Consider the following 14601-nt stretch of genomic DNA (forward strand, 5'->3'; position numbering starts at 1 on the left):
AAAATGTATATATATTTATGGAGAGAGAATAATAAAGCATAAGTAAAATGTTGGCAATTACAGAATCTGAGTGAAAGATAAGGAGTTCTGTGTACCATCTTTGCAACTTTCATATCAGTTTGAAATTATTTCCAAATAAAAGCCTACAAATCCACTCCCACATGATGGTTAAAATAAGCAGTACAGCAACAGGGATAAAAAGCAGGGTGGTTAGCACTGAAGAAAGAGGTGTGGGGAAGGACAGTGAGAAACATGCTCCCACAAGGTGGCAGAAAGTATGAAGAGAGAGAACATTTAAAGTAAAACCTAGGTGACATGGGGATGAGTCAAAGTGACAACATCTTGGTCACTGGAGGCTCAGAAAGTGAGAAAATAGGAGAGGCAATATTTGGAGAAAAATAAATCTCCCAGAATTAAAGGAAGAGGAAAGATCTCATATATAAAGAACTCACAGAATGGTAAAGCATTTTTCAAAAAGAAAAAAGAATCCACACTTAGTCATGTCCATAGTGAAAATTAAGAAATTTAGTATTAAGACTATCAAAGATACATTTTAAAAAACTGAAATGCACAAAGAGTAGATCACTTGGATAAATAAAAAATCAGGTTGACATTGGACTTAACAGTGGAATATAAGAATCCAGTGTTTTACAGTATGAAAGAAAAGGTTTTTGAACTTTCACAGATTGAGCCATATGCTATTTAAATGTGAGAGTATGATAAAAATATTCTCAGGTACATAAAAACCTTAGGGGGTTTGCCTTGCAAAGACCTACTATGGGAAAACTCTTGCAAGAAATACTCAATATGAAAAATACTAAAAAGTGACGGTGATCAAAACTTTAGTGAAGCTTATGGTTGTATAAAAAAGCAATGACTAAAGAAAAAATCCATATGATATTACTTATATGTGGAATTTAAAGTATGACACAAATGAACCTGTCTATGAAGCAGAAAAAGAATCACAGATAGAATAGACTGGAGCTGAGGGAGGGATGGATTAGCAGATGTAAGCTTTTGTATACAAAATAGATAAACAGCCAAGTCTTACTATATACCATGGAGAACTATATTCAAGATCCTATGATACATTCTAATGGAAAAGAATATAAAAACAGGATGTACATATGAATAACTGAAATACTTTGTTGTACAGCAGAAAGTAATATAACATTGTAAATCAACTCGCTTCAGTAAAAAAAGAAAATATCCGTAATAATTCAGAAATAAAGTTCTAGAAAATAATCAGTATGAAGTGTATATTTGGGTACGGGGATCATAGAGACCAAAGGAATGAGAGCATGCTAATGTTCTTGTTTTTGTTCAGGGAAGATATAAGTATAAAAATGTTTATGAAATCAATAGAGGTAAATAGACATAAGCATGTGTCTTAAATAAGGCAACCAACATAAGAACCAAAAAATGAGTCAAATAACTTTTAAGCCATCAGCAAAAAACTTGACTCAGGGAGCAGAAAGAAAAGAAGTTGTTTCAGAAAATATAAAATAAGATGGCAGAAAAAATTTTAATATGACCGTAATCACAGTAACTGTGGGATAGATGCGATGAAACAAAACAAATAAAACCAGAGGGACCTCACATGGACCAGAGATGCTCATGTGCCATAAATTAACATATCCCTTGGCACCTGGAATGGAATAAGCTAAAATAAAGCTTTCTAGAGTAAACATAAACAAGTTTACTAAAAAAATACAAAACTCTGTTAATATAGAAAAGTAGAGATTACCTATTATATCCTCTCTTATCAAAACAAAAAAAACTTTCAACCAAAAGTGATCCAGAAAGAAACTTAACTAGGACCCGGAGATGACAAAAAGGGATCTCTATCCCGACCAGGACTCTGGGCTGAACAACAGCTCTTCCCCTGAGAATGTATAACCATGAGCTTGGAGTTTGATGGTGTTTCTTTGCTGTGTAGTTCTTGTGTTGCTCTAAAGAGGTCTGATCTTTTATTACCCATTTCTCTGGATGCCCATTTCTCTTCAGGGTTGTCCCCAATTATTCTAAACTTTCATGATGTTGTGTTGAGCACTTTTTCATCCATTGTGCTGAACATGTGGTTCTGCTCCTGTGTTCCATAGTATGAATGGGCTTGGTCCTTCTGCACTATCTGCTGTGTAGGTACTGGGTTGGCCAAAACATTCACTTGAGTTTTCCTGTTAAGATGCGATGGAAAAACCCGAATGAATGTTTTGGCCAACTCAACACTTAGGATTCATCTTTCCCCGCTCTGCTTGGCAGTTGCGTCTTTTATTTTCCCAGATTTTAGTGGTATTTCTTGTATGGCGTGGCCCTCTTATCTTTTTGGATACATATATATTCACCTAGTGTTATTTTTATGGAATTGGAGGAAAGATCAAAGACTAATATGTGCATTCAACCTGCTTGTTTATGGGAACATGAGATTATTTTTTCTTGTCTTCTCTCAAAGCATACTACAGTGAGTTGTTGCTGTTCAGTTCAGTTCAGTCGCTCAGTCGTGTCCGACTCTCCGCGACCCCATGAATCACAGCACGCCAGGCCTCCCTGTCCATCACCAACTCCCGGAGTACACTCAAAATCATGTCCACAGAGTCGGTGATGCCATCCAGCCATCTCATTCTCCGTCGTCCCCTTCTCCTCCCGCCCCCAACCTTTCCCAGCATCAGAGTCTTTTCCAGTGAGTCAACTCGTCTCATGAGGTGGCCAAAGTATTGGAGTTTCAGCTTTAGCATCAGTCCCTCCAATGAACATCCAGGATTGATCTCCTTTAGAATGGACTGGTTGGATCTCCTTGCAGTATAAGGGACTCTCAAGAGTCTTCTCCAACACCACAGTTCAAAAGCATCGATTCTTCGGCGATCAGCTTTCTTCACAGTCCAACTCTCACATCCATACATGACCACGGGAAAAACCATTGCCTTGACTAGACGGACCTTGGTCGGCAAAGTAATGTCTCTGCTTTTTAATATACTATCAAGGTTGGTCATAACTTTCCTTCCAAGGAGCAAGCGTCTTTTAATTTCATGGCTGCAATCAGCATCTGCAGTGATTTTGGAGCCCAAAAAAACAAAGTCTGACACTGTTTCCACTGTTTTTCCATCTATTTCCCATGAAGTGATGGGACCAGATGCCATGATCTTTGTTTTCTGAATGTTGAGCTTCAAGCCAACCTTTTCACTCTCCTCTTTCACTTTCATCAAGAGGCTTTTGAGTTCCTCTTCACTTTCTGCCATAAGGGTAGTGTCATCTGCATATCTGAGGTTATTGATATTTCTCCCAGCAATCTTGATTCCAGCTTGTGCTTCTTCCAGCCCAGCGTTCCTCATGATGTACTCTGCATATAAGTTAAATAAGCAAGGTGACAATATACAACCTTGACGCACTCCTTTTCCTATTTGGAACCAGTCTGTTGTTCCATGACCGGTTCTAACTGTTGCTTCCTGACCTGCATACAGGTTTCTCAAGAGGCAGGTCAGGTGGTCTGGGATTCCCATCTCTTTCAGAATGTTCCACAGTTTATTGTGATCCACACAGTCAAAGGCTTTGGCATAGTCAATGAAGCAGAAATAGATGTTTTTCTGAAACTCTCTTGCTTTCTCCATGATCCAGCGGATGTTGGCAATTTGATCTCTGGTGCCTCTGCCTTTTCTAAAACCTGCTTGAACATCTGGGAGTTCACGGTTTACATACTGCTGAAGCCTGGCTTGGAGAATTTTGAGCATGACTTTACTAGCGTGTGAGATGAGTGCAATTGTGCGGTAGTTTGAGCATTCTTTGGCATTGCCTTTCTTTGGGATTGGAATGAAGACTGACCTCTTCCAGTCCTGTGGCCACTGCTGAGTTTTCCAAATCTGCTGGCATATTGAGTGCAGCACTTTCACAGCATCATCTTTCAAGACTTGAAATAGCTCAACTGGAATTCCATCACCACCACTAGCTTTGTTCGTAGTGATGCTTTCTAAGGCCCACTTGACTTCACATTCCAAGATGTCTGGCTCTAGGTCAGTGATCACATTATCGTGACTATCTTGGTCGTGAAGATCTTTTTTGTACAGTTCTTCTGTGTATTCCTGCCACCTCTTCTTAATATCTTCTGCTTCTGTTAGGTCCATACCATTTCTGTCCTTTATCGAGCTCATCTTTGCATGAAAAGTTCCCTTGGAATCTCTAATTTTCTTGAAGAGGTCTCTTGTTTTTCCTTTTCTGTTGTTTTCCTCTATTTCTTTGCATTAAGACTCCCCAAAGAGATGGAGGGAAGGGAGGAGAAGAGAGAGAAAAAGCTGTTCAATCTATTCTCTCTGCTGCTTCTTTACTGAAACAGTGTATCATGACACATGTGCTTGGTACCGAATTCTATTTCCTGGCGACATAACTCTGTTCGTGACTCAGCCTGGAGGTGGCACAGCTGGGAAGCTCTGATGGGCACCGTTACTCAGCTCAGAAAGAGATTTCCCAGTGATGACAGGAAGTAGAATTATTGTTTACTGAACGTTGAATTATTTCTGAAGCTAGATCAAGAGAAGGGGGCTGTGGTCCACATTGGGCTCATTGTTGCTACAGGCACTGGGCTAAGGACATGCACAAATGGTCTTATTTTTAAATGGGAAGGAACTCTGCAAGCTAAATGTTATAAAGCTGACAATTCTTCCCAAAGTAATTTGATGATTTAATACAATCCCACTTAAAATTCTGACAGGATCCTTTACAGAACTTGATAAAAATGATTTCACAATCATTTATAAAAATGGAAAGACAATATTGAGGAATATTTTAAGATGAAAGAATACCTCCATCTCCAAGCTTGTGAGTTCTGATGCTTCTCCCTCCCACTTCTCCACATCTAATCCATGGCAGAGTCTCCTTCTAAAAGGGAACTCAAACCTATTCATTCTCTCCATCACCACATCCACTGCCTTAGCCCAAGCTACCATCATCATTTCAGTATCTTCCTTACCCATCTTCCCTTATACCTCCTGCCCCATTCAAAGTGCTCACCCCTCAGCAGCAACATAAAGCACTCCCCCTCTTGCCACAACCTCATCAGTGATTTTTCATTGTTCATCTCCCTCCACTCTCTTCCTGGCTCATTTCATAACTGCTACTCATCATTCATCCATTCATCAGCACTATTTATTGCGAGGCTTTCAATGTGCCAGATAATGACCTCAGCCCTGGGGAGGTAATAAGCAAAATCAGGCTTGATGTCTGCCAACACCCCAGTCACCAGTGGCTGACTTTAAAGACAAAGGACAATAAATATGAAAAAATTCAAATGTGTAATTAAATCAATGCCAGTTTAAAATAAGATTAATCTTTTATAACCATTAATTGGCCAAACCCAGTGGAGAAAGTGATCCTGGATGCTGAAGAGGCTGGGAGAAACAGATATATTCACCATTGAGGATAATGTTTGCTGTGGGTTTGTCATATATAGCTTTTATTATGTTGAGATATATCCCTTCTATTCCCACTTTCTGGAGAGTTTTTATCATAAATGGATGTTGTATTTTGTCAAAGGCTTTCTCTGCATCTATTGAGATAATCATATGATTTTTATTTTTCAGTTTGTTAATGTGGTGTATTATGTTGATTGATTTGCGGATATTGAAGAATCCTTGCATTCCTGGGATAAAGCCCACTTGGTCATGATATATGATCTTCTTAATGTGTTGTTGGATTCTGATTGCTAGAATTTTGTTAAGGATTTTTGCATCTATGTTCATCAGTGATATTGGGCTGTAGTTTTCTTTTTTTGTGGGATCTTTACCAGGTTTTGGGATTAGGGTGATGGTGGCCTCATAGAATGAGTTTGGAAGTTTTCCTTCCTCAGCAATTTTCTGGAAGAGTTTGAGTAGAATAGGTGTTAGCTCTTCACTAAATTTTTGGTAGAATTCAGCTGTGAAGCCGTCTGGACCTGGGCTTTTGATTGCTGGAAGCTTTCTGATTACTTCCTCTATTTCCATGCTTGAAATGGGTCTGTTCAGATTTTCTATTTCTTCCTGGTTCAGTTTTGGCAAGGTGTACTTTTCTAGGAATTTGTCCATTTCTTCCAAGTTGTTCATTTTATTGCCATAAATCCACGCACCTATGGACACCTTATCTTTGACAAAGGAGGCGAGAATATAAAATGGACAAAAGACAGTCTCTTTAACAAGTGGTGCTGGGAAAACTGGTCAGCCACTTGTAAAAGAATGAAACTAGAACACTTCCTAACACCATACACCAAAATAAACTCAAAATGGATTAGAGAGCTAAATGTAAGACCAGAAACTATAAAACTCCTAGAGGAGAACGTAGACAAAACACTCCCTGACATAAATCACAGCAGGATCCTCCAAGACCCACCTCCCAGATTATTTGAAATAAAAGCAAAAATAAACAAATGGGACCTAATTAAAATCAAAAGCTTCTGCACAGCAAAGGAAACTATAAGCAAGGTGAAAAGACAGCCTTCAGAATGGGAGAAAATAATAGAAAATGAAGCAACTGATAAAGGATTAATCTCCAAAATATACAAGCAGTTTCTGCAGCTCAATTCCAGAAAACTAAGTGACCCAATCAAAAAATGGGCCAAAGAACTAAACAGACATTTCTCCAAAGAAGACATAAAGATGGCTAACAAACACATGAAAAAATGCTCAACATCCCTCATAATCAGAGAAATGCAAATCAAAACCACAATGAGATACCATTTCACACCAGTCAGAATGGCTGCTATCCAAAAGTCTACATGCAATAAATGCTGGAGAGGATGTGGAAAAAAGGGAACCCTCTTACACTGTTGGTGGGAATGCAAACTAGTACAGTCACTATGGAGAACAGTGTGGAGATTCCTCAAAAAACTGGAAATAGAACTGCCATATGATCCAGCGATCGCACTCCTGGGCATACACACCGAGGAGACCAGAATTGAAAGAGACACATGTACTCCAATGTTCATTGCAGCACTGTTTATAATAGCCAGGACATGGAAGCAACCTAGATGTCCATCTGCAGATGAATGGATAAGAAAGCTTTGGTACATATACACAATGGAGTATTTTTCAGCCATCAAAAAGAATGCATTTGAATCAGTTTTAATGAGGTGGATGAAATTGGAGCCAATTATACAGAGTGAAGTAAGCCAGAAAGAAAAACATCAATACAGTATACTAACGCATATATATGGAATTTAGAAAGATGGTAACCTGAACCCTGTATACGAGACTGCAAAAGAGACATAGGCATATAGAACAGTCTTTGGGACTCTGTGGGAGAGGGTGAAGGTGGGATGATTGGGGAGAACGGCATTGTAGCATGTATATTATCATAAGTGACCAGTCCAGGTTCGACGCATGATACAGGATGCTTGGGGCTGGTGCACGGGGATGACCTGGAGGGAGGATATGGGGAAGAGGGAGGTGGGAGGGGGGTTCAAGAAAGGGAACACATGTACACTGGGTGTGGATTCATGTCAATGTATGGCAAAACCAACCAATATATTAATGTAAGGTAATTTGCCTCCAATAAAATAAACTAAAAAAAAAAAAGAAACAGATATATTTATTCATTACTGTTAACATAGTGAACTGACACAAATGTTTTGGAGGGGCATCTGGCAAAAACTTTCAAGAGCCAAAAAATGTCCGTATCCTTTAATCCAGCAGTCTTACTCTTTGGAAATTATTTCAAGGAAATAATTCAAAGAAAGGTGGACGAATGAAGGAAGAGTTGAAGAAGAAAGTATTTTATTGTAGAACTTTCTATATTAGCAAAAGATCTAACATCACTTAAATGTTCAAATAAAAGAATAGTTAGATAAGTGACTTAGAACAAGCTGTTATAAATTATGACTATGGAAACCAAATCAAATGTGAAGAGTAGGGCATGTGTTCAAATGTGATGTAGAAACTCTGCATACAGTTGACTATATGAAGAAATGAAAGAAGTTGCCAAGTTTAAGAGTGGTGATGATTCATGTGATTGGATTTAAGAATTAATAATTTTTAAAAATTAAGTGACCCATGGAAAGGATGGCTGAGTTTCATACTGAAATTAACTTTGATTCCATAGAGTATTCCAGTGGCCATGTTTATATTCTAGGCAATCTGTTGCCATATGAAAAAAAATTGGCTCTTGGAAAAAATGTTCCTTTTGTCAACATATATTTGTCAAATGGTATTAAAATCAATGTTACATCAAAAGAGGGTAGTTATGCAGTTGACATTGTCAAGGGAGATTACAGAGTCTCTGTGGGGTAGAAGCATTTGTCAAAAACCCAGATACTGTGCTCAGAGCAAGACAGCAAAAAGACTCAGCACCTGTTAGGCAACTCCCAATTCCCTGGTGAAGAGTGGGCATATCTCCAGCCCCTGAGACATCCCTACACGGTAATGCTACCTATTCACCAGGTTCCTGTAAAGAACAAATGCTCCTGGAGCACTGCAGGCTTGCAGTACCGACGACAGACACTGGGGGCATGTCCTTTCCTAACAGTAAATCCAGAGCTCTGACTTCTAAACTAGGATCTCTGCAGCCCAGGTCTTTGTACAGTGGGACCAAAATGTTCAGAATTTGGTAGCAGTTGAGACCATGGTCGGAGAAGGCAATGGCAAGCCACTCCAGTACTCTTGCCTAGAAAATCCTATGGATGGAGGGGCCTGGTAGGCTGCAGTCCATGGGGTCGCTAAGGGTCGGACACGACTGAGCGACTTCACTTTCACTTTTCACTTTCACACATTGGAGAAGGAAATGGCAACCCACTCCAGTGATCTTGCCTGGAGAATCCCAGGGACGGGGGAGCCTGGTGGGCTGCCATCAGTGGGGTCGCACAGAGTCGGACACGACTGAAGTGACTTAGCAGCAGCAGCAGCAGCAGCAGAGACCATGGTGGTATAGCAGGACCTTATTAAAGATGCTTTGTGAATGAGATATGTAATTTTACTGCAGAGGAGAGAAGACTGCCTTGTGATAGCCCCAGAGGAAGGCAAAAGGGAATCAGAAGATCTGAGCTTTGATTTCAGTTCTGAACTCTCTCTGGCTATGTGATCTGAGCCCTTAATTTAGTGTGTGTGTTTGGATATTTTTTTCCACTAATAAAATTAGAAGGTAAAGCTAGAATGATCCAGGTTTCAAATGGATTTCTAGAAACTACCCACTTAGGAGTGTTAAAAAGGTTTCAGTTAGCCAAATAAATGAACTAATGATTGAATAAATTAAAGAGAAAGATTTTACTATTTCCAGATGGCCAGCAGTGATCTATGGCATTGCAATTGGAGGGAATGCCAGAGATCATTTATACCATCTTCCTGCCTTCCTCATCTCAGGCTTAGTTCCTCTATGAGACAGAAGCATCATAGATATGGAGGATACTCTGTCCTCCAAGAGAGGGAACCCCCAGAAACAGCATTTGGAACAAACCATTTTGAATAATGATTGAGAAGAGCTAACTGCAGATGTGGCCCACCACAACAGATGGCTGAAAGCCATCTGTGTAGAGTCCAGTGTGAATTCTCAAGGACAAGTTCCCAAAGACAACTGAAGGACAGCCCTCTTAGGTTGCTATCTAATCCTATTGCAGACATTCTCAAGCACGATTACAGACCCCCGAGACCATCCCCCACCTCCAGCCCTTTCAGAAGGATCTATGAGGTGAAAACTACTTTCATAATAATACTAAGACAAAATTTTCTTCTTGTCGTATGTCAACATTAACACTGATGTGGCAAAAGCAATTGCAAGTAAAACTCCTGGCACTCAGTGAGGGTCAAGGCAGTGGCCTTGAACTATATTAATCATAAATGTATTCCTTAGTACCAGGGACTAGCCCTAAACAACCACCCCAAAGTCAGTTTCACTAAGGAATAGCCTTGATGAAACAATACACATTATTAGTGTTATTAACGCTCTACCTTTAAGTACACATGTTTTTATTATTCTGATGACTAATTGGGAAAAACACATGAAGCCTTTTTGCTGTATATTAAATAAAAGCACTTGTACAATTGCTTGAGGTGCAAGTTGGACACTTTCATTGTCATAAAACATCATTTTTACTTGAAACAATGAATGACAAATTATGGTTATTCAGACTTGAGAATTTGGCATACATTTTCTTAAAAAATGAAATGAGCCTGTCACTTCAGGAAAAAGACCTGACAGTATTTGTTACCAATGATAAAATCTGAGGTTTCAAGCAAAGCTTGGGATCTTGGGAAACTTGTATCCACTGCCATGAATTTGATAGCTTTCCAATACATTAACACTTTACTGACGAGATTGGAAATGATCTTAACAAATGTGATTTTTTATGTGGCATAAAGAAATGTTTCAGTATCTGGATTATCTGCACAACTCAGTAAACCAATATTTTTCAAATGACCAATAGATGATGCTATACAATCATTCATTTGTGAAAGATTGATTGAAAGTACAAGGGAAAGCAATGCATTTTAACATAATAGAGTACAAGTTCACTGATATGGTTTCTCATTCCACCTTGTAATTCTCCTTTAAGAAACTACCATTTGCAGAGTTTGGGTTTAGCATCAAATAAGATTATCTGTAATTATCTGAAAAGGTTATTTAAATATTCCTCTCATTTCCTATTACATATCTGTGTGAGACAGAATTTTATTCATATACTTAAGCCAAAAAAAAAAAAAAAAAGATATGCCACAACAGGTTAAATGCAGAGGCAAATATGAGGATCCAGGTGTCTTCCATTAAACCAAGCATTAAAGAGACTTGCAAAAATGTAAAACAATGACATCCTTTTCACTAAATTTCTTTTATTTGGACAATACAGTTATTTTCATAAAATATATCAACATGTAATAAGCTAATCATTGTTAATTCATTATATGTTACTTTTTAAAGTTAACTAATAGGTGATATTTTAAAATATCTGTTTTAATTTTTGAGATGGTGAATACTGAGACACAATCCATCTAAACAAAAGCATGTTGAAGTTGTCAATAATTTTTAAGCCTGTATAAGACACTCTGAAATGAAAAAGCTTGAGAACTGCTGCTCTGAGATGCTTGCAGAGAAAGTGGAATTTGGGGTGAGTAATTAATGATAAGAGAACTTGTCATGTATCAGTTTGCAATATTGCTGAAAAGTGTCATGACTAAATTGGGCTTAACAGCCAGGGTTGGTTATAAAGACGGAATCGTCCCTGGAGGGGTAAAATGAAAGTCATCTATGACTTAAGACTGGCAGAAATCACCTCTGTGAATATTGAATTCTCAAGTTCCCAATTATTCTATTATTCAAGACCCAATTATTCTCAAGGGCACCTCTCTGTGCCCTTCTAATTTGCTCCAGTGCCCTTAGTGTCCAAATTCACCCCTTTCCCTCCAGGGAAAGTCTGGCTCTTTCCCTGCTCAGTACTGACCATCATGACTAATATGGGCTACAAATCTGCCTCTGGGGTCATGGTGAATGCCACTCTGAGTCCACCAATCAGTACCCAGGACTTGGGAAGGCCAAAGGCATTTGCAGGCACTAAGAATGAAAGATGAGCATGCTGTGGCTCTTGTCCTGGAGGACTCCTCAGTGTGGTGGAGAAGAAAAGCTCCTGAAGAAATAATTATGGTATGATGTGATAAATGCTTTTCTGAACATAGTAACCACATTTTATTCCAATCAAAAATTAGGACATACTCTCACCTCTGACTATGGAACTATTATCCTCAGGGATCTGGAACACATGTCTGCTTATACATGTATTAAGAAACTCCAAACAAAACTCCACAGAAATTCTGTATAGATTTGTACTTGATTTGGCCCAAAGACCCAGAAACAATGGTCTGTACCCTTTTAAAAAAATTCTGGGAAATAACCAATGTCAGAATAGAAAAGGGCAAGAAGTGCCACAGGATTACAAAAGATGAGTAATGAGCCCGTAACATTTTATTTCCTCTGGGTTAGTGGATGGAAGATACTAGAGGAAATTTTTTCCATCATACTTGTTGAGTGTTTTTTTTTTTCCCCTCAGGCAGAGTCCAAGATTGTTCACGCAGGTCTCTCACACCAGCTGAATCAGATCAAGAGTCAGAAGAATGAACTAGTATGAAGCTTCTAAGATCGCAAGCCTTGATTACATGTGGGTAAAATTAAACAATAAGGCTCTTGATCTGCCAAGAAATGCTGGAGTCCCCTCTGGGTGGGCTGTTTGGGGATTGTGGAGGTTCTGGTCTGGACTGGGTCTTCTTAAGTCCAAGTCATGTACCCTTTGCCCCCCCCTTCCTTTGAGGCTGACCTAAATCCCCCTTTTTAGTCCCTTTCTGCAGCGTCCCATTCTTTCCCAGCTGTGGCAACTCCAGAGTGAAGTGAATAAGAACAAAACACACAATGAGCAGAAAAAGCATGCTCAGTGCCACACACGGACATCCTGCCACCCACAGAGAGAATGGGTGACACTGCGTCTCAAAGGCAATCCAAACAAAAGGCAGGACAAGGAGCCTGACAAAACTCTTCTGCATCCTGGATCCACTACCATTAACCATTTACTCTGAGGGTTCTACAACTGCTGATTCAACCAACCATGGGTCATAAATATTTGGGAAAAAAAAAATTCTAGAAAGTCTTAAAAAACAAAACTTGAATTTGCCACACAATAGCTATTTACCCAGCATTTATAATGTATTTACAACTATTTACATTGTATCAGGTATTGTAAGTAATCTAGAAATGATTTAAAGTATACGGGAGGATCTGCATATGTCATTTTATTGAAGGGACTGAGCATTCATGGATTTTGATATCCATGGAGTTCCTGGAACCAGTCTCTCTTGAATACCGAGGGATAATTGTACTTGCATTGGACTAGGAGTAAATCATGATGTCTCTGTAATCTCCAGTAAATTCATCCACAAAAACAAGTTATTTTGATGATGAAATGACACATACATGAGAATGCTCACCACATAATAAGTTCACTATTCATAGCTGTAATTTTCATATCATTTGTGTGGTTAATTAATGTCTCTCTCCCCATTAAACAAGGGTTGTGTCTTGTTTTATTCACTGTTATAAATATAACTAGAGTTTAGCACAGTGTTTGATACATGTTAGGCATTTGATGAGACAATTGTTTGATAAAAGGGAGTTGGTAGGGTGCTGGTTAAGGGTCTACTCTAAAACAACAAGTTTGGGGTTGCCTGACAACACTCATGGATTGGTCTTGGCTACTTGGAGCATGGTGCCATAAGGATTCTAAGGTGGTATCTGATATATCACCTGATGCACGTTCCGGTTGAGGATGTTGAATATTTGTTGACCTTGGTCTATGAAGTCAAGGTTCGTTTTGCCAGGTCTTCCAGCACAAATAGGCCAGTTGTATGAATACAGTCACTTTAAGAGAACTGAGGTGATCAAGTATCTGGCCTGAAGATAAGCAGCATGACCTCAGAAGTATTTTTTAAAATCACAGATAAGAAAACACTTAGAACAATGCTATGCAAAGAAGCTGAATACCGACCACTATGATATCTGCCTGTCTCAATGAATTCACTTATTTGGAATGTGTTTCATGAATGAGTAAGTAATCAGCATCAGCTTGTGTACCCCACAATCAGACAGAACTTTGTAAGACCCTCTCCCCCAGCCCATAAAATAGCTGTTCTACTCACGAGGGTAATCCTTTGGGTGTGTCTTCTCAGACCAGTTCCCATAAAATGTGAGCCTGTACTTAGCAGTTCCACAGGCGCAGCAGTCTAGGATTGGTTTGTCAGTTACCCCATCAAATGTGGAATCTGAAAGAGTCAGGAAAGTCACCAAGTTAGGAAGAAACTGTGAGTCATTTATAAAGCAGTGACATCTTGGTCTCATCCTGTCCTTAATGCTTGGGAAAAGAATGTGAAATGCAGTTTTTGTGTGTGTGTGCTTAGTCACCACTAGGTCATGTCCAACTCTTTGTGACCCCATGAACCATAGCCCACCAGGCTCCTCTGTCCATGGGATTTTCCCAGCAAGAATACAGGAGTGGGTTGCTATTTCCTTCTCTAGAGGATCTTCCTGAACCAGGGATTGAACTTGCATCTCCTGCATTGGCAGGCGGATGCTTTAACACTGATTCACCTGGGAATTGAAGTGCAGTTTTTCCTGATTAATAATTCAGAACCAGGTCCAGTTATAACAGATTTTATTTAACTCTAAGGATGATCACTATATTTTTCAAATTAAAAATAAATCAGAACTTTTGCTCTAATAATGTGAGGAGACCTATGGGACCAATAACGTAGAATATTTGGGATGGAGGCTATCTTGGTAAAGTTTATTGTTATCCTTTCTGGACCCGAATCTCCTTTCCCATCCCTCCTACAATAGGATTTCTCCACCAGATTTCAAGAGGAATACACATGTGTGTGTGTGTTTCCTAAGGAATATTCTCTGGGGCCAAACTGCCAGGACAAGAAGGGAAAGCTTTGAAAGAGAGCAATAACAAGCAGAGAGACATAAGGAACTGCGGAAAATTATTTCTAAAAAATTATGCATATGTAGTCACATCACTTCTTATCAAGCTTTCAGAGACTTTACTGGGAGGGTTGGGGGTTTGGGAATATGTTCATAAGTTCAGGTTTCCTTCTGAGCATAGAAACAGCCGGGGAAAAC

General features: G+C 39.2%; 1 protein-coding gene across 1 annotated transcript in view; it reads right to left on the reverse strand.

Annotated features, from left to right (window-relative positions):
• Window positions 1-14601, reverse strand: part of SPON1 (spondin 1) — a 349778-nt gene that overhangs the window by 180566 nt on the left and 154611 nt on the right. Inside the window, exon 5 of the mRNA XM_055423333.2 lies at window positions 13620-13742. Within this exon, the coding sequence (XP_055279308.1) occupies window positions 13620-13742 (123 nt within the window). The remainder of the gene's footprint in view (window positions 1-13619; window positions 13743-14601) is intronic.

Source organism: Moschus berezovskii, chromosome 14 (assembly GCF_049115385.1).
Source record: "Moschus berezovskii isolate FMDL1 chromosome 14, NW_MosBer_1.0, whole genome shotgun sequence".
NCBI classification, from domain to species: Eukaryota; Metazoa; Chordata; class Mammalia; order Artiodactyla; family Moschidae; genus Moschus; species Moschus berezovskii.